Consider the following 18363-nt stretch of genomic DNA (forward strand, 5'->3'; position numbering starts at 1 on the left):
TTGTATGCTTGCTCGTATTGAGTTGTAAGAAATAACCCAATTTGAGATGAATAATATGCCATTTTGCATGAAATAACGAGAATTTAAGATCTCAATTGCAAATAATGCAAGAGGTCAAAAATCGTCATGGCAAGGTTAATGATGCAGCTTATATAGTATTCAGAAAAATTAAGAACACGTGGTAACTTAATTTTATGAATAATGTGGCATCAATTGTGGAAGGATTAAATATATTCTTGCTTGTATTAAATCACTTGGATTTAATTAAGATGAATTAAATTTTTGAATATGCATTGGAAGGAATGCAAATAAAACATATGTCAATATATGGAATATTGAAGAAAATATGCATTGACATATTTTCCAAGTTATAAAACCTTGGAAAAATCCTAACACAATATGCTACTTGAAAAGTCATAAGCTGAGGGTTAAAATTAACATTTAAATCCCTAAACATCATCAACTCTAATTGCTGGAAATTAGAAAAGGTTAAATAACATTTGAAACTAAGTCCATCTAGGCAGCCCAGCGCGCGGAAAACAGCCCAGCGAGCGGGCGGCCCAACGTACGGGCGGCGACCCAGCGCGGCCCGCAGGCGCGGCCAGCGCGGCCTGGCGCGGCCCGGCGCGGCCAGCGTGGCCCGCAGGCGCGCGCGGCCAGCGCGGCCCGGCCTGGCGCGGCCAGCGCGGCCAGCGTGGCCCGCAGGCGCGCGCGGCCAGCGCGGCCCGGCCTGGCGCGGCCTTCGCGCGGCCTGGCGCGGCCGGCGCGGCCAGCGCGGCCCGCAGGTGCGCGCGGCCAGCGCGGCCCGGCCTGGCGCGGCCTGCGCGGCCCGGCCTGTCGAGGAGGCGGCGGCCCTGTGCGGTGAAGACAGCCATAAAAGAAAAACCGAGCGGTTAGGGTTTGGAACCCTAACCGCCCAGCCCGTCCACCACCAGCCGCCGCTCCTGCGGGGCATGCGCCGCCGCGCGCCGGGGAACGCGCCGCCCGGGGGCTGCACCGCCCGGGGACGGCACCGCCGCGCCGCCCGGGGGCAGCGCGTGGCGTCGCCGCGCCGCGCGGGGTTGCGCCGCCCGGGGGCCGTGCGGGGTTGCGCCGCCCGGGGGCGGTGCGCTGCGCCGCCGCGCCACCTGGATCCGCGCCGCCCGGGTGTCTCAGAGGCGGCGACGAGGGGGTGAACGCGAGCGCTCGCGGTCACCTACTCCCTCGGGCATGTGTGCTGTCACAGCCCAAGATCCCGGCGGCCGTGGGCGGGGCGAGAGGTGATGCGCCAAACGGCGGATCACCCGGTTGCCGCTCGGGCTGAGCAAAGGCGGCGGTGAAGATGTGCCCGAGGGCCCGGCTTCGTCAGAAGGGCGCGTCGGGGGTGGCCGTGGGATGTCATCGCCGGCGGTGGAGTCACCCGATCCAGATGCAGGTGGCAGCGGTTCAAGAGGAGCGGCCGGCGTCCGGGCTGGGCACGGCCCCCACCCATGGCGTGGGCAGTAGCGGAGGGGGCGGAGCGGTTGCTGCGTGTCAGAAGCCCGCAACCGCTCGGCCACCTGCTCAGGCGACGGTGAAGGCGGGCGAGCCCACCCCTCCCCACGGGTCAGCGGGGGCCGGTGCGGTGGCGCCGGTGCAGGGGGTGGAGGACCGATGTCCGCCATGGCCAGTGGAGAAGACGCCGGTGGTGCGGCGCTAGGACCCGCACCCGGGTCACCGCCAGTTCGCCGGAGTCGCTCTGGGTCAAGAGTGACCCGAGCATCACTTCGTCGAAGTCTGTGGGCGAGATGACGACGGCGGGCAGTGCAAGCGCGTAGCAAGCGACGGCCGGGCATTTCAACATCACGTAGGTGATGATGGTCACCGTTCATGATGAAGCGAAGGATGAATCGGAGAAGAACAAGGGAGAGTTCTCTGTGCATTAGGACTTACAGATGGAACTCGCTCTGTTTCTTGTGGCTCCGTGGAGAACAGTGCTGATAACGTGTTTAGAACCAAATTACAGAAGTAATTGTGAGGCAGAAAAAAGTTTATCTTTATTCATTGATCACTGTTATTTATACATGTATGAAGGGGTGGAGGGGTGGAGGAGATGTCTGTTCAAAGACGATCATGACCATTGATTAGGCAACTGCCGTAATCAACGTCTGTGATTATAATTATACTACTCCTAATGATCAACTGATCATATATCGTAACAATTGATGCCTTGACGGTGAATCTCTGCCTTAGTACTTCCTGTTTCTAGCAGTTGGTCTGTGTAAATCATCGATACAAGGATGGATTTCTAAGTTTATGAGGATGTACACCATCTTGGGCAGCACACCAAACAAAAGAGACGTGAAATCCTCATCTCTTTAACGAGCTTGTTTTAGTACAGTCGCCATTGTTGCTCTTTCGAACCCTAAACCCTAACTCCGCCACCCTTTGCCTCTTTGGAGCCCTCCTGCCTGACATTTATGGCTATTCAAGAGGTTTGCTAACATGTTTCACAAAAAAGAACGGTGTTTGATAACATCTTCACAGGTTGCAATCCGGTTGTGTAGAGAACAATCTTATGATCATTAAGTTATCGCTGCTATAAACAACCACTTCTTTGTATAGGACAGGAAGTTGAGACATTCAATATCTTGAGGCTAAACCTGATCAATCCAGACCTATCTTTGAGCCAGCAAAGTAACCGATGAGTGTTCTTCTTTTCAAATGAGTTGTCCGACTTTCAGAGGCATATTGTTGACGTGAAAATGCATCGCGCCAAAACTATGAGCACATTGCGTGCAGCACACCGGGGAGGACGGCGCCCAGTGGTGCGGATTGAGATCCTGCATGGGGACGGAGCTCGAGCGGCAAGGGTTGAAGGGAGGAAAAGAAGGTGGGAAAGAGAATGGACCACGGCAAATGGAGCTCGGTTTGCAAGGTTGAAAAAAAAAGGCAAAAGAGCCTGTAGCCTAACCTAGTGGTCATAAGAACCCGTCGGTAGCATGGTAGCATCTCAGGTTCTAGATTTGATTCTCCATGAGAGCGAATTTTTTAGAATTTAACGGTGTTGTGCTTCTAGTGGTAGGCGATATTCCCGTCGATAGCAAGACGCTTGTGCTGATTTTGTCAATCTTAAGGATTTGCCGGCTCAGTCTTCGAAGATGCTCACAGAGGTAGAGTTTACTTATATACGTACATAGGATGTGAGTGTTCATAAAAGAAGCTCGAATATACAAAAGAAAAAAAGGAAGAGAAGGTATAAGGGAGGAGCAATGGCTGAGTGGATAGAAGCTCGAACCTATGAGTGAATAGGTAGGTTCCATATGGTGGTGGGTGTATGCTAGCAAACAAAGCGGTCTGTGGCTGTCCACCCCACTTCCGCATCAATCGCAACAGTTTATGCGGTCACATGCGGCTCCACGTGTAAGATCACAAGTGTTTTGCGGGATTTGCCGTAACTCACATGGTGCCATTGCAGCATTGCACAAACTGCAATTGGTGGCAGCAGCGGGCGGCCGCATGCACAACAACAATGTCATGGGTGCGACGTGCGACGCACGCGAGGCCAGTGGCGCAGGAGCGCATTGGCGACCCTTTCTTCTCGATCTCAGCTCGAATGCGACTACGGTGGCAGGCAAGTGGATGGCGGCGGTGGCGACGCACACAAGCGGTCAAGAGGACGAGGGGCGACGCGATGAGCCAGAGCCTCCTCTCCCTTTCTTTTTGCAGCCTATGTGGTGCCGTTGGGCTCCACTGGCAGGCCGTATTGCCCGCTTCACACATACGGGCTGGATTGCGGGTTTGCGACGTGAGTTAGCCAAGCGGGCTTGCAGCAAAACTCGTCTCGCTTTGCATCTCTAGGTGGGTGGCTAATGAAGTAAGAATGATTCCATTTTCTATATCCGCAATCTGCAATCAAACAAGATAATCAAATAAGTAATGGAACTATTGCATCTCCATAACTAAGCACATATATATATATATATATATATATATATATATACATACAGTATGAGATCATTTCAATCCTCTAGCTAAATACATAGTACGAAACAATCCTATTTCTAAGATTACGAATGGAACCATTTCATCTTACTCGTTATCCTACCAAATATTTTAGAATAGGGGGTTCCACTATTTTATGAACAATTTTTTAAATAGAAACAATGATGAACATTTTCATATTTTGTACATAACGATGAACAAATTCGAGGACCCTATCGTATCCGAGCCACAACTTTGCAATTCAGACTGCAGATTTGCTACTTCTGGTAAGCGAACTGCGCCCGCCGCCCCGCATCGTGGCACCGTCTCCCCTGCTCCCCTCCCATCCACACGCCGCCGCCGCCCACCGCACCGAACCCTAAACCCCAGGGACCCTTTCCCTCGGGCTCGGGCGGGACCCCAGGCCTCGCCGGAGCCGCCGCGGCCGCCTCCACCCCCGTCCCCTCTCCCCTTAGCGGGGGAGGGAGAAACTAGCTGCGGGCGCGGGCAGGAGCAGGGGGAGTCAAGATGAGGATCATGATCAAGGGCGGCGTGTGGAAGAACACGGAGGACGAGATCCTCAAGGTCGCCGTCATGAAGTACGGCAAGAACCAGTGGGCGCGCATCTCGTCGCTGCTCGTCCGCAAGTCCGCCAAGCAGTGCAAGGCGCGCTGGTACGAGTGGCTCGACCCCTCCATCAAGAAGGTAAAGCTTTAACCGCCCTTCCGCTTCGTGGATCTTATTCTTCCGTGGGCTCTGGGTTCGCCATTCTGTTGTCCCAACCCCGCAGGCGCTTAGAGTGGCACTGAACTGGATCGAGTGTCAGGTAGAATCGTTGTGTTTGTTCAGCTGTGGCGTTGAATCTAGGGATTTTGTAGTGGCCTTCGGAATAAGAGTCAGCTGTGGAGGCAGGGGAGTGTCTGATGTTCTGTGCTTGCATTATGTGAAACTATGTGGGAGATGAATTGACGTGAAGTTGATTATTCGTTTGGTCACCACCCTGGTAGTGATTATGCGGCCTAACTGGTGATGGTTGTATATGGCCAAGAAGTTCGGTTTAGAACACTGCCTTTATGTCGTTTTGAGTCCCTGCCACACTGAAAAGATGGAACTCACATTGAGAGGGTACTGTCACTCAGGGCTGTCTAGTTTACAAAATGAGTTTGATGTATCATATTCATGATTCTTGAATCATGAGTCACAATGCTACTATTTTGTTAGTGTGGTAGCTGCAATTGGATGCCGTGGCATTGTGACAAACACTGGTTTGTTTGTTTACTCAAAACTTTCAACAGTTCAGCATGTTTTGTCTGCTGAGAAAGTACTAAACACTGAAAGTGATTCCTTGTCTCTGAGATTTTGCATGCACATATTTGGACCTAGTTCTTAGTGAACTAGTGTTACGATGCAGAGTAGCCAGTGAACACTTCATTTTGTCTTGCTTTCCTCATGGCTGACCAGCACCCTCTCAAGTCTCAACCTTCATATGAGTGATCCCTAGATGATTGTTCTCCGCTTTATAAAATAGTAAAAGGATAATTTTGTATGTCTTTATGCAATGAAGCCATAATAAGATTTATGCTTTACGAAACCTGAACTTTAGTTTGATTACCTCTATCGTTGATTGACCGAATGTTATTCCTTCAACTATTTGAATGGACAAAATTTTAGAATGAGATAAAACTATGATGTTTCATCTTGAATACCTTGAGTTGCAAGTTGGCAGTACTATGAGAAAATTTGTGTACTTACTTTACTAGGTTATCAAAACCAATGCTTTTTGGGACCAGATAGCAAATTATTATTTTCTAATCTTGTCATACATGTTAACATGCTGTGGACTCAGCATCAGCCAATAGCATCTATATGTCTACGAGCTAGAGAACAGTCATTTCAACATATACTTCAACTTAGTGGATGTTTTTATAATCTAGTGGTCAATATGCGTGATGCGTCACTGGACTAAGCAACTGAAGGTCTTTTGCCAAAAGTGAAATTTTGCTCTCTTTGATATCAAATTTGATATGTTGGTTGTGACTTGTGAGAAATGACTAAAATGGACGTGAACTAGCTTTATAATGTGAACTTTGATTGGAGAAGCTTTGATTCACTGGGAAAACCTTATTTTATCTGAAATTCTGCTGATGCACAGCTCTTTAATCAGACTTGGTTATTACTTAACTTGGAACAAGTAACTGTAGTAGCTACTGAACTTGTCATGATCTCAGTTATGGTCAGTTTTAATGCTAGGTTCTCGATGATCAGATAGGTTTAGCAGCAGCACTAATTCTGTGCTGATTACCTGTTATAACCTGCCCATAATTTTATTACACGGTGTCAAAGTGCACCTAGGTACAGTTTAAGTTTGAACTCTAGTAAATAAGCTAAACTGACTGATCCTGTGCTTAATTAGGTGAGTGAGTTCTAGTTTTCTTCTCCTCTGAACTTAACACGTTTTACGGTAATAACAGGATAAGGCATGAACACTCGCTAATGGATAATTAACAAGCTATAGTTGGTATCTTGTTTCAGAACCGGTTAGCTTCTGGAAATTACGATAGTTCATATATGACTGGGAAAATGACTGGTTACGACTGGCTGCTGACCATTTATGCAGTTACCTTTGCTGCAGTTAAGGATAATGTCATTTTGTAAATCTACAAGTGGTAAGCTTCCCAGTTGAGGAAGACACCAACCAGGGTTCAAATCCTGGTGGCAGCAAAAAATCTCCTCGCTGGCAACCCAAAAAAATAGTGGCAGGGCGCCGGCCTGTGGCACCTGTGGTTTGTTTGGGCCCTCCTACCAGGGGGTAGATGCAGTGGTCGCTAACCCAGTGGGTCATGGCCGGCCCAGGTTACGGTGCGGCCCTATAGGGTGAAGCCAGGGTTCAGGGATTTTCTCCGCCGGTTTGGCTGAGATTTCTTCTTAGTGCAATGCCGTGGGGGCGGTCTTTCCCCCGCCGGTCAAGTATTTTTTATTGGTAACTTGGGGGAGCTATCAAAGTTTTCGTGCCTTGATAGTAATGAGGTGAATCTGTTGCAAATTCATGAGTAAATAATTTGTCTGATGAATAGAACTGTATAATGTATGATAGAATTTTTATTGTCCTATTGATATAATATGAAATGTACTAAGCTTCTGATGAATAGTGCTTTCAAATGGTCCTCTGCTATCTTACGCATAGGTCTGTCTTAGTTTGTTGATGTCTGCCTCAAAGATGATTCTTTTATCATATCGTTCACTGCGCTAAGTTGCTAACTCATCTCTGTTGATTTCAGACTGAGTGGACAAGGGAAGAGGATGAGAAGCTACTTCATCTTGCTAAACTCATGCCTACTCAGTGGAGGACAATTGCACCTATTGTAGGTCGAACACCATCTCAGTGCCTTGAGCGTTACGAAAAACTGCTTGATGCTGCATGTGCGAAGGATGAAAATTATGAGCCTAATGATGACCCTAGGAAGCTGCGTCCTGGTGAGATTGACCCAAACCCTGAGTCAAAACCTGCACGTCCTGATCCTGTCGATATGGATGAAGATGAAAAAGAAATGCTTTCTGAGGCAAGGGCTCGCTTAGCTAACACTAGGGGTAAAAAAGCCAAACGTAAGGCAAGAGAGAAACAACTTGAAGAGGCAAGGCGGCTTGCCTCACTACAAAAAAGGAGAGAATTAAAGGCAGCCGGTATTGATACACGGCACAGAAAAAGAAAGAGAAAGGGGATTGACTACAATGCTGAGATCCCTTTTGAAAAGCAACCACCTCCAGGTTTTTATGATACTGTGGGTGAAGACAGGCCCCTTGAACATGTACAGTTTCCAACAACCATTGATGAGCTTGAAGGGAAGAGAAGAGCGGATATAGAGGCACAATTAAGAAAGCAAGACATTGCCAAGAACAAGATTCTGCAGAGACAGGATGCCCCTGCTGCTATAATGCAAGCGAATAAGCTAAATGACCCTGAAGCTGTCACAAGGAGGTCCAAACTGATGCTTCCGCCTCCCCAAATTTCTGATCACGAGTTAGAGGAGATAGCAAAGATTGGTAATGCTGGTGATCCTGGTTTAACTGAGGAGCTTGGTGAAGGAAGTACTGCCACAAGAACTTTGCTTGCCAGCTATTCTCAGACTCCAAAGCTTGGTATGACACCATTGCGAACTCCGCAGCGAACTCCGTCTGGGAAGGGTGATGCAATTATGATGGAGGCAGAAAATCTCGCACGTCTTAGAGAATCACAAACACCACTATTAGGAGGTGACAACCCAGATCTTCATCCGTCAGATTTCTCCGGTGTTACACCACGTAAGAAGGAGATACAGACTCCAAATCCAATGGCTACGCCTTTGGCAAGCCCTGGTCCTGGTGTTACTCCAAGGATTGGGATGACACCCTCCAGAGATGGACATAACCTTGGTTTAACTCCAAAAGGAACTCCTTTCCGTGATGAGCTTTGTATTAATGAGGCGGGGGAAATGCAGGATGATACCAAACTTGAGCTTCGCAGGCAAGCTGAACTTAGAAGAAGCCTACGATCTGGTTTTGCTTCTATTCCACAGCCTAAGAATGAGTACCAGATAGTCATGCCATCTATTACAGAGGACGAGAAGGAAGAAGCTGAAGAGAAAATTGAAGAGGACATGTCAGACAGGCTGGCACGAGAAAGGGCTGAGGAACAGGCTAGGCAGGAGGCATTGCTCAGAAAGAGATCCAAAGTGCTGCAGAGGAGTCTGCCTAGGCCACCTGCTGCTTCGGTAGAAATTATCCGGCAATCTGTTATTAGAAGTGGAGAAAGCAGAAGCAGAAGCTCTTTTGTACCTCCTACATCACTTGAACAAGCTGATGAACTGATAAATGAGGAGCTCCTTAGGCTTCTTGAGCATGATAATGCAAAATATCCTCTTGATGAAACAACTCAAAAAGAGAAAAAGAAAGGGAGCAAACGCCAGCAAAATGGGGGATCTCTTGTCCCTGAAATTGATGATTTTGAAGAGGCTGAACTAAAAGAGGTGCATTTCTTTTCCTCCCTTCTATGATTTTGGTACTCATGATCAACTGTATCTTCACTGTGATTTGATATTCATACCACTGTACCAATCACATTGAGATTGTAGTCAGTTGGACCAAGGTCAACTGGCATGAAGAATGAGTGATGGGAGCATGCCTCTCACTTTCTAAATGGCAATACCCACAGATTTTTATGAGGAACTCTACAGTGCAAGGGCCTAGTCAACAGAAATTCTTTGTAAAATGTCTGAATATCAAAGCTAAACGTATTCTTTAGGTCATGAAATGTACAATTATTGCAATCTTCTTTCGAGTGTAGATGATTAAAATTGTCATATACAACTGATGTGACTGTCATTTTACACCTTTCAACTTTGCACACTAGAGAATATTATATATTAATCAATTAGCTTGCGCAGTGCATTCAGTTTTCATGAAACTTGTACATACAAGTGTTGGCCTTTTGAAACTGTTAATATCACTGTGTTGGACATTTCAAGGATTACTTAAACAATACAGTGATCACAATACATTAATCTACTTTCCATAGCAGTTATTTAATTTATTCCCCGCAGGGTTTTGCTCCATGTTTATTATACTGTGCAACAACATGCATCATGTCCTTTTCTTGCCCAAATGCTGGATCTGATTTTGATTAAGGAAATACCTTTCCTTCTGAGAAATGTTTGCTACGCTAACTTATTTTTTCAGTGAACAGCAGGAGAGGCCCCAAATGACTTTTTCCCATTTAATATAATATATGCACATGTACAGGGTCATAGACCCAATGGAGATCCTAACCAAACAAACTACATGTGTTCTATACGTAAATAAATATGTTTTTTATTTTGATTATTGTTCTGTTATTCTATGAACAATCCTGTATGCTTATTGTAGTTATGTAGTGATGGAATAAGTTGTTCAAACTACCTCATCCTTTTTTCGTATTTGGCAGGCTGGTTCTATGGTTGAAGAGGAGATTCAGTATCTTCGATTGGCCATGGGTCATGAAAATGAATCTTTTGAGGACTTTGTGAAAGCACATGATGCATGCCAAGAGGATCTTATGTTTTTTCCTACTAAGAATAGCTATGGTTTAGCTAGTGTTTCTGGAAATGCTGATAAGATTTCTGCCTTGCAAAACGAGTTTGAAATTGTGAAGAAGCGAATGGACGATGAAGCTAAGAAGGCTTCTCGTCTTGAGCAGAAGATAAAGCTTCTGACACAAGGATACCAGGTAAACTTGTCATGCTACATCATCTGCATTCAGAACCATCAATATACCATATAGCATGGCTTCGTACTAATGTTTTTTGTATTTGGTTTATGTGTGCATCTATCCCATTATTTGGATTATAATAAAATAATTTACTCTTGAAGCCAGCCCTGAATATGATAGGTTACTGGGCTGACCATGGTTCTCACTTTCCATGATGTAAAATATTCTTAGGTCTCACTTTTTTGCCCGACTGGATTTCTTGTATTGAAACAAAGTTTTTGACAATACTGAAAGCATCATATATCTTGATGGATATCCTATTCAAATGCCAATGTTTTACTCACATACTGTTTGTTTATTAGGTACGGGCTGGAAAACTCTGGTCACAGGTCCAAGACACATTCAAGCAGATGAACACTGCATCAACAGAAATCGAATGCTTCCAAGAGCTGCAGAAACAGGAACACCTTGCTGCTTCCTATCGAATCTTAAATTTGACCAAAGAAGTGAATAAACAGAAAGCACTAGAACGGATTCTCCAAAGCCGCTACGGTGATCTGTTGTCTGGTTTCCAGAGGATCCAAGGACAGCTTGAGGAGCACAAGAGACAACTCAAGATACAGGAGGCAAGAGAAGCAGAAAATCGTGCTCAGGAGGAGGAAGTTGTGGCACGGGATTGTGCTGCAGAGGAAGAAGAAAAGAAGAGTCGCAGCCTTGAAGAGGAAGGAGTTCAGACAAACATTGCTACTGATGGAGAAGCTGCAGGAAGCAAGGGTACCACTGAGGATCAGATGGATGTGGACAACAGGAATGTGGACGAGGAATTTGTAGGCCCAATACCTCCAGCACCAGACACTGAAGGGGATAACGATGAGGTCACAATTCAAGAGAACACTTCTAATGCCCAGAGTACTGACTGTGCCTCCACGGATGATGGGGCTGACAAGACCGATCCAGCCAAACCAGAAGGTCAGGATAAAGCTGATGACAGTATGGCTGTTGATGCTGGCCCTCAGGAAGAGGGCAAGGATGAACCTGCAACTGTTGGTGCCAGTGTAAGTGAAGGAAATACCGCTGTATCTTTCAATCAAGCTGTCTCGAACGTGGATAATGGCATGGCTCCTGAATGAAATATTTTCTGATTATTTCAGCACCAGCATTCGAAGGTTGGCTAGGATTGATACTGAACCAGATGTACTAACAGTTTTGAATGCAAATAGTGCAGCCTTTAAGCCTTCTCAAAAATGGGGACACCAAGTTCTGATGAAATCCTGGGAGAAACAACTTGAATGTTCAGAGTTACGGGCTAACATTTCCCCAGCTGCTGGATGCATTCCTTCTCGGTGAACGAACTTGGGAGCCTAGTAGCTCATGCTGATAATGTTCCAGTGTTTTGCCGATCTCAAAATTTGGCTGCTAAAAGCTTGCCGTGCGCATTTTCTGTAAAAAAAAATCGAACTTTTTAAGCACAGAAATGGCATGCAAATATCGAATGTTTACATTTACGTGTCATGAGGTCATCCCTAGAAGATCTGTTTCTCTGATAACCTGATAACCTGATAACTTGTGTAGGGAAAAGTGCAGGAGCCCTGGTCCATGTCCGAGCATAAGGCTCAGGGCATTCAGGCATCGGATAACCTCCAGTTTTATCCACTTCTTGGTTGTATGCAAATGCTCGCCCTTCCCTTTGGACCCTACCAATCACAAATATCTCCTTTCTGAGTTGGCATCAGGCCAAGAAATATCCTCCACGAGATATTTTGAGCTGGAAAAGGCGCTGACATGTGTCGCTGACAGCGGGCCCAAAAGTGCACCGGGCGGATCCAAGCCATGTCTTTTTCTGAAGCACGTTTGGGCAGCACTGGACCATAGGAGTGGTCAGTGGGAACGAGTGGGCCATGTCGCTGTGTAACCGTTAACCCCAAAATAGATACGCTGAACAGGTAAACCCAGAGATTTTGGCCGGGAGATATTCAGGGGCTTCGGTCTCTACAATATAAAAAAGGAGGCGTCACTAGTTTTATCTTTTGAGAGAGTGAAAATGGCAAGGATGCAGATCTTGACGTCAAAAAAAGAAACTTTTTGCTTGACACTGGATTTGTTTAATTGAAACAAAGTGGTTAATCTAAATATCTCACAGAAAAAACATTCCATGATGTTCTTTCACATGCATAAGAGTCACTAAAGTGGTCTGATCACACCAAAGCTAATATCAGGACCTTTGTATTTTGCATGTGTATTTTTCTTCTACCAAAGGTTCAGTTTGGCAATTGGCAATGATTTATCCCTAAATTATCATGGTAATGAATTGTTTCTATCATATATATATATAGTGTACTAATAAGAATCAATGAGAAAACTATGAAAAAATAGTAGTCTATGGCGTATGCCTAAATAAAGAAAATCAGACTCGGTAAGCATCCTGCACAGCAGGCACTCTCCTCACCTCACTCCTCACTACTTTCCCGCCCTATCCATATATAAAACAAACCCCCCTCCTTCCTCCCCTGCATGCCTCAACAACCCATCTCCAAGAAACCACCTCCCCTCGCCCCAATCCCAATCCAAATCCTTCGCCGCGAGCCAACCCAGCCCAATCCGATCAGTCCCCACGCATTTTCGTTTTATTTCCACCTGAGTTTTACCTTTATTTGTGCCGATCAAGATCCGATCCGAGTGTCCGGCGGCTGATTCGCCGGAGTTGGGGATGAAGCTCGACAGGGAGATGGAGATGCTGCTCAACGAGATCCCCCTCCTGCACCACGGCGGCCTCCTCGGCGGCAGCGGCGATGCGGGCGCCGACGACGACGCCGACCTCTCGTTCCTCATCCACGAGCTCGCCGCCATGGGCGTCGTCGACGGCGACGACGAGCCGCCGGCGCCGCCTGCCGCCGACGGCCTCGGCTTCCCCGGCTTCATTTACCCCACGAAGGGCGATAGTCTTGTGGCCTCGAACCCGTTCTCCATCGCCAATTACTGCTCGCACATGCCGTCCCTGTTTGATCCCGTCCCCTTCGACGCCACCGGCGCCGCCGACGGCTGGGACATCCGGTGCTCCCCGCCGCCTTCTGCGCCGCCCGCGGCCATGCCGAGGGCCCGATGCAAGAGCGCCAGGAGGAAGAACGGCGCGATGGCGGCGAGCCCCAAGAAGTGCGGGGCCGCGGCGGCGGCGGCGGCGGCCAAGCCGCACGGCGAGAGCCTGGCCGGCCTGCGCGGGTTCATGTACCACGTCGCGCGCGACCAGCACGGGTGCCGGTTCCTGCAGCAGCGGCTCGACGACGGCAAGCGCGAGGTCGACCTCATCTTCGCCGGCGTGTCGCGCCACGCCGCGCAGCTCATGGTGGACCCGTTCGGCAACTACCTCATGCAGAAGCTGCTCGCCGTCTGCGACGCCGGGCAGAGGATGGCGCTCGTGTTCACCCTCACCGCCGACCCCTTCGTGCTCGTCAGGATATCCCTGAACGTCCATGGGTAAAACTGTCAATTCCACTCCTCGGGCAGTGATGTGCACATCTTTATTGTTCAATCTTGTTGATCTATCATTTTTGATGAATCTGGTGATGGTGTTACAGGACACGGGCAGTGCAGAAGCTGATTGAGAGCCTCAGGACAAGGGAAGAGATTCGTCTCGTCGTCGACGCTCTGCGCCCTGGGTTCTTGGAGCTCATCAAGGACCCCAATGGCAACCATGTCGTGCAGAAGTGCTTGCAGTCATTTGAGGCCGATGATAACAAGGTATGTGGGCGAATGTGGCGAAATTGTAATGCCATTGTTCGTTCTGGAGTTCAGAGAAAATTTGTGCTCTAGTTCTAAATTACATATCTTCTAGAGGAATTGTTTCGTATAAGTTTTGGATGCAAAAACTCTGTTCAGAAAAAGTTATGGAGTTATGAGATTGGCAATTTGGATAGCGACTAATGGCAAACAGTTAGTCTTGGACCACTTTCACTTGTCTGAAATTTGCACTGTATTTTGGTTGTCAAACTGTACTGATAAGCATGGTTTGTGATTTAACTGATATCTGACAATATACAATCTTCAGGCAATCTTCGATGCTGCTTCCATTCATTGTCTCGACATTGGAATGCAATGCCACGGTTGCTGCGTCCTGCAGCGCTGCATTGCACGTTCGCGGGGTGAGCACAGAGAGAAGCTGGTTGCTGCCATCGCTTGCAATGGATTTGAACTCGCGCAAGATGCCTATGGGTAATAGTCAATCTTAAACTCTACACTCCAAAAGCCATACGATTTACACTTGCATATATATACATTTTCATGTACTTTTTATCAATGCGAAGCCTTTGTCTGCTACGGTTACAGGAACTATGTTGTCCAGTATGTGATGGACCTGAAGATCCCAAATGCGAATTCAAGTCTTGCGCAGCAGTTTGAAGGCAAGTACATCCATCTTTCCATGCAGAAATTCAGTAGCAATGTGGTCGAGAAATGCCTGAAAGTCTTCAAGGAGGCTGACAAGGCGAAGATCATACTCGAACTCCTCGCCATGCCACACTTGGAGCGGTTGCTTCAGCACCCTTATGCAAACTATGTCATATACTCTGCTCTTCAGAATTCCAAGGTAAGAACCTGAAGAAAAGGTCATAACTATACTATTGTCACAGTAACTATATAATTTTTAAATCTTTTATAACTGTATTTAACATTTCAGGGGTCACTCCATTCTGCACTGACCAACGCAATCCGACCTCATGTGGAATTACTTAGGACCAGTCCCTACTGCAAGAGGATATACTCTCGAGCTTTGCTGAAGAAGTGATGAACTGATGGCAGTTTGTCAGCCTGTAACAAGAACGATTGCTGTCCTGCGCTGTTTTCCAGTTTCAAAAGGCATAAAGATGATCACAAGATAGATCTGTATAAATTAGTATTCTTTTGTCATGTACTTCTACGTGTACCTGTACTTGATGCACTGCTTGTGCCTGGCGTTGCATAGGCCATCTGCGATGGAATAAGTTCAATGAACAAGCCCTCGCCACAAACTTTCTCATCTCTAATGGAAGATATTGATATTTCTGTTGATTTAATTCACATTTGTTTTGACTCCACTGACATCTTTTGGAAACGATTCGTATCAAGTCAAGACAGAAAATATCTTGTAACTCGTTAAATTTTATTTTCTGGGCCTCTTGAGATTGTTTTGGTGTATATCTGATTTTGTAGCAAAAACTAAAAGAAGGAAAGGGATATAAAACTTTATCGTCTGAACTTACAATGAAGCTAGCACCTATAAATTTCAAAGATTCTTAGCATCCCCTGATTTCTAGGAGTAGTGCACCTACTAGAAATTACTAAGATATTATGGATGCCTAGCTCTTAATCGTCAAAACTTATTGTGAAGGAATATGCTAGAACAATAGCAAACTGAACAGGAACATAGATGAAGTGAAGTGAACTCTGACACATATCAAAGTTAACAAGTCACAAATAGGAACCGGCAGTTGGGAAAGAAGAATTCGTAATAACCCAGCATGACTAATCCTTTCAGCAGGAAGAAAAAAACATTTAGTACAGGAGCTGGAAGTAAAGTAAAATACAGTCATTTTTGTTGCAGTGTGCTGTAGTCCTGTAGAATTATGGTTAAATACTGCTCTGTTTTTTATGGAAAAGAAAGGGATAAGAAACAGCTTTCTTATCACCATCCACAAAGTCCACAAGACAGTGAGCATCTAAAGGCACAAGCGATTAATGGACATTCTGTAAGTACAACTTGGTTTTATTCTACGAAAAGGCCTGTAGGCTAGTAGTTACAATAGCTAGCTTTAGTAGCACCACAGGTCCTAGGTTCGACTTCCCGTGGGAGCGAATTTTTTAGGATTTAATGGTGTTGTGCTTTCAGTGGTAGGTGACGTTCCCGTCGACAGCGAGGCACCTGTGGTGACTTCGTCAATCTCGAGGATTTGCCGGCTCACGATTCGAAGATGCTCATAGGGGTAGGGTTTACATACGTATGTTCATAGGGGTGAGTGTACGTTATGTTGTGAGTATCTGAATTGTACTATGTAATTAAAAAAACTTGGTTTTATTCTGAACTCTCCATCACATTTTCATCAATCTCTGTCATTCCTTCCCAGTAAGGCCAAGCTCTTCAACCACTTGAAACCAGATTACCTCGCTTAGGTTTAGGCTGGACGAGAAGTTGTTCATGGGACGACCATCCGAGGTGTCTGGCTTGACTTGTAAGAACTTCAACCTGGGAGAGAGAGGGATGCAACATCTACTTCGTGACTTGCAGGTGCTTGGAGTCAGAATCTTTCTAAAGAACACTAGTTGACTCAATATGGCTACCTCTTATGGAGTTAAATTCAGGACTAGGGTTATGGATGAAGGAAAACTGAATCGTTAACATACTATACAAAATAAATAATTAATCAATAGTTAGGAGGCAATATTGCGCCTCCAACACAAATTGTACAAGAACTGTATGTACTTCACAATTTCATTTGTCAAAGTTCTGTTTCATTAACCTATAAGGTTCACTAAAGAACATGATGGAATAATGTTGAAAGAAATTTCCCTCTGGTTCTCCTTTTGCTTGGTTTAGGAGTGCTACTAGTCGGCTTTAAGGATTACAACTAATTCTAAAGTGAACGTTAACTGTTTGCGAAACAGATGAATTTCTACAAATATATTGTACTGTATGCGAAGTCCAAGGCTCCAAGCTGATTTGACTTTATTGAACAACTGTATGTTTCAGTGAGGGGGATCCCATTTTTCTAATTAATGATTGCACTATAGATGTACATACTGTGCTCTACCACATAAATAGTTTTTGTGGCCAGCATCCGTTCTGATGAGCAAATAGACAATATAATGGTGCTCTCTCTCTCTCTCTCTCTCTCTCTCTCTCTCTCTCTCTCTGAGTGTCGTCAATAACTTTCTCATTCCCTCACCCTATCAAATCTTTAGGAGTGGAAGACATATCCTACAAAGGGGAAAAAATATAAAATTATCATATAAGACCGCAGAAGAATTAACAAGCCTTACATGCACTCACTCGGCATGTCATGGTATCCTGAAGAGTCTACTTGGGTACTTGTGCCAAAAAAATGCAAGCGAAGCAACATCAAACCATATAGATGAAGTTACCACCATGCAGAAATTAGCACCATGCCTTAGAACGATAAGCTCGGCAAAAAGAATAAGAGCAGCGAATATCTCAGCACTCTCCTCAGATGTATATAAGGAGGACATGCTTCACACAATGAAGGCATCGGAGGGAGTAGCCAGAGCCTCCAAGAGCGGAGTTCCTGCGAGAGTTCCTAAAACTAATAAAATCCCTAGTACCATCCATGTAAGATACTCACCAAGTCCATTGTAATATACCTAGTGTAAGGTAATATTTTTTTCCTCTCTTCGTTTTAAGAGTTTGAGGGTTCCCGAAAGGGAAAACCATATGTAAGCATATTTATTTTAATAAAGTAGTTTCCCTTTAATTTCTCTGTATCTGCTGGTTTGGTTGTGCGTACCGAGCAGGACTTCACAACCACATAGTACACCAGCTGTCGCGTTAGTTTCGCCAACCTGAAACGATCCTGCAATACATAATCAGCTCCTGAGCATATAAAATACTAATTACAAAAGGACAAAAATTAATCAATGAATAAACAAATACACAAGTCGTATATTCTAATCCAAATATCTTAAGCATATAAAACAAGCATTCTGTTCTGAATATTCTAGTACTAATCTTCACGCATTTGTTAATCTATCTATTTGGGGGTGGAAGACATATCCTACAAATGAAAAAAAACATCAGATTGTCATATAAGACCGCACAAGATTTAACAAGCCTTACATGTACTCACTCAGCATGTCATGGTGTCCTGAAGAGTCTGTATGGGTACTTGTGCCAAGAAAGAATGCAAGTGAAGCAACATCAGACCATACAGACAAAGTTACCGCCATACAGATATTAGCACCATGCCTTAGAACGATAAACTCAGCAAAGAGGATAAGAGCAGCGAAGATCTCAGCACTCTCCGCAGCAGTATATAAGGAGGACATGCTTTACACAACGGTGGCATCGGAAGGAGTAGCCAGAGCCTCCAAGAGTGAAGTTCCTGCGGGAGTTTCTAAAACCAGTAAAATAACATAGTCACCAAGTCCGTCGTAATATACCTAGTGTAAGATAATATTTTCCCCTCTTTGTTTTAAGAGTTTGGGGTTCCCAAAAGGGAAAA

The 18363-nt window shown here is 45.7% G+C and overlaps 3 protein-coding genes across 5 annotated transcripts; 2 read left to right on the forward strand and 1 right to left on the reverse strand.

Annotated features, from left to right (window-relative positions):
• Window positions 1-449: 449 nt before the first annotated feature.
• On the reverse strand, window positions 450-1643 carry LOC112885524 (formin-like protein 5). Its single transcript, XM_025951126.1, has 3 exons — window positions 1284-1643; window positions 566-854; window positions 450-472 (listed from the first exon to the last, which is right to left on the reverse strand). The coding sequence occupies exons 1-3, from the start codon at window positions 1641-1643 to the stop codon at window positions 450-452; spliced, it is 672 nt and encodes a 223-aa protein (XP_025806911.1).
• Window positions 1644-4208: 2565 nt separating this feature from the next.
• Window positions 4209-12181, forward strand: LOC112885684 (cell division cycle 5-like protein). Of its 3 annotated transcripts, none has more exons than XM_025951259.1 (5): window positions 4209-4647; window positions 7221-8945; window positions 9899-10180; window positions 10525-11217; window positions 11735-12181. In XM_025951259.1, the coding sequence occupies exons 1-5, from the start codon at window positions 4471-4473 to the stop codon at window positions 11882-11884; spliced, it is 3027 nt and encodes a 1008-aa protein (XP_025807044.1). In that variant the 5' UTR covers window positions 4209-4470; the 3' UTR covers window positions 11885-12181. The 3 variants fall into 3 exon arrangements, with proteins under 3 accessions (XP_025807044.1, XP_025807046.1, XP_025807045.1); XM_025951261.1 differs by lacking the exon at window positions 11735-12181 and adding an exon at window positions 11314-11667 and having other exon boundaries at window positions 4211-4647; XM_025951260.1 differs by lacking the exon at window positions 11735-12181 and having other exon boundaries at window positions 4212-4647; window positions 10525-11667.
• A 444-nt stretch (window positions 12182-12625) lies between these two features.
• Window positions 12626-15207, forward strand: LOC112883997 (putative pumilio homolog 7, chloroplastic). Its single transcript, XM_025949278.1, has 5 exons — window positions 12626-13633; window positions 13735-13897; window positions 14205-14368; window positions 14483-14741; window positions 14832-15207. Exons 1-5 carry the CDS (start codon window positions 12870-12872, stop codon window positions 14937-14939), a joined length of 1458 nt encoding a protein of 485 aa, XP_025805063.1. The 5' UTR covers window positions 12626-12869; the 3' UTR covers window positions 14940-15207.
• The last annotated feature ends 3156 nt before the right edge of the window (window positions 15208-18363 follow it).

Source organism: Panicum hallii, chromosome 3 (genome assembly GCF_002211085.1).
Source record: "Panicum hallii strain FIL2 chromosome 3, PHallii_v3.1, whole genome shotgun sequence".
Classification (NCBI taxonomy): Eukaryota; Viridiplantae; Streptophyta; class Magnoliopsida; order Poales; family Poaceae; genus Panicum; species Panicum hallii.

Excerpts from the sequence above, each read along its gene's own strand:
- LOC112885524 (XM_025951126.1), bottom strand. The coding sequence starts at position 1,643 with ATGGCGGACATCGGTCCTCCACCCCCTGCACCGGCGCCACCGCACCGG. Across the intron at positions 855-1,283 it reads TCAGCCCGAGCGGCAACCGG|GGCCGCCGCCTCCTCGACAG; the intron begins GTGATCCGCCGT and ends TTCACCGCACAG. Across the intron at positions 473-565 it reads CGCTGGGTCGCCGCCCGTAC|CAATTAGAGTTGATGATGTT; the intron begins GTTGGGCCGCCC and ends TCTAATTTCCAG.
- LOC112885684 (XM_025951259.1), top strand. The coding sequence starts at position 4,471 with ATGAGGATCATGATCAAGGGCGGCGTGTGGAAGAACACGGAGGACGAG. Across the intron at positions 8,946-9,898 it reads AAGAGGCTGAACTAAAAGAG|GCTGGTTCTATGGTTGAAGA; the intron begins GTGCATTTCTTT and ends CGTATTTGGCAG. Across the intron at positions 11,218-11,734 it reads CTGCAACTGTTGGTGCCAGT|GGAAAAGTGCAGGAGCCCTG; the intron begins GTAAGTGAAGGA and ends TAACTTGTGTAG.
- LOC112883997 (XM_025949278.1), top strand. The coding sequence starts at position 12,870 with ATGAAGCTCGACAGGGAGATGGAGATGCTGCTCAACGAGATCCCCCTC. Across the intron at positions 13,898-14,204 it reads TTGAGGCCGATGATAACAAG|GCAATCTTCGATGCTGCTTC; the intron begins GTATGTGGGCGA and ends TACAATCTTCAG. Across the intron at positions 14,369-14,482 it reads CTCGCGCAAGATGCCTATGG|GAACTATGTTGTCCAGTATG; the intron begins GTAATAGTCAAT and ends CTACGGTTACAG.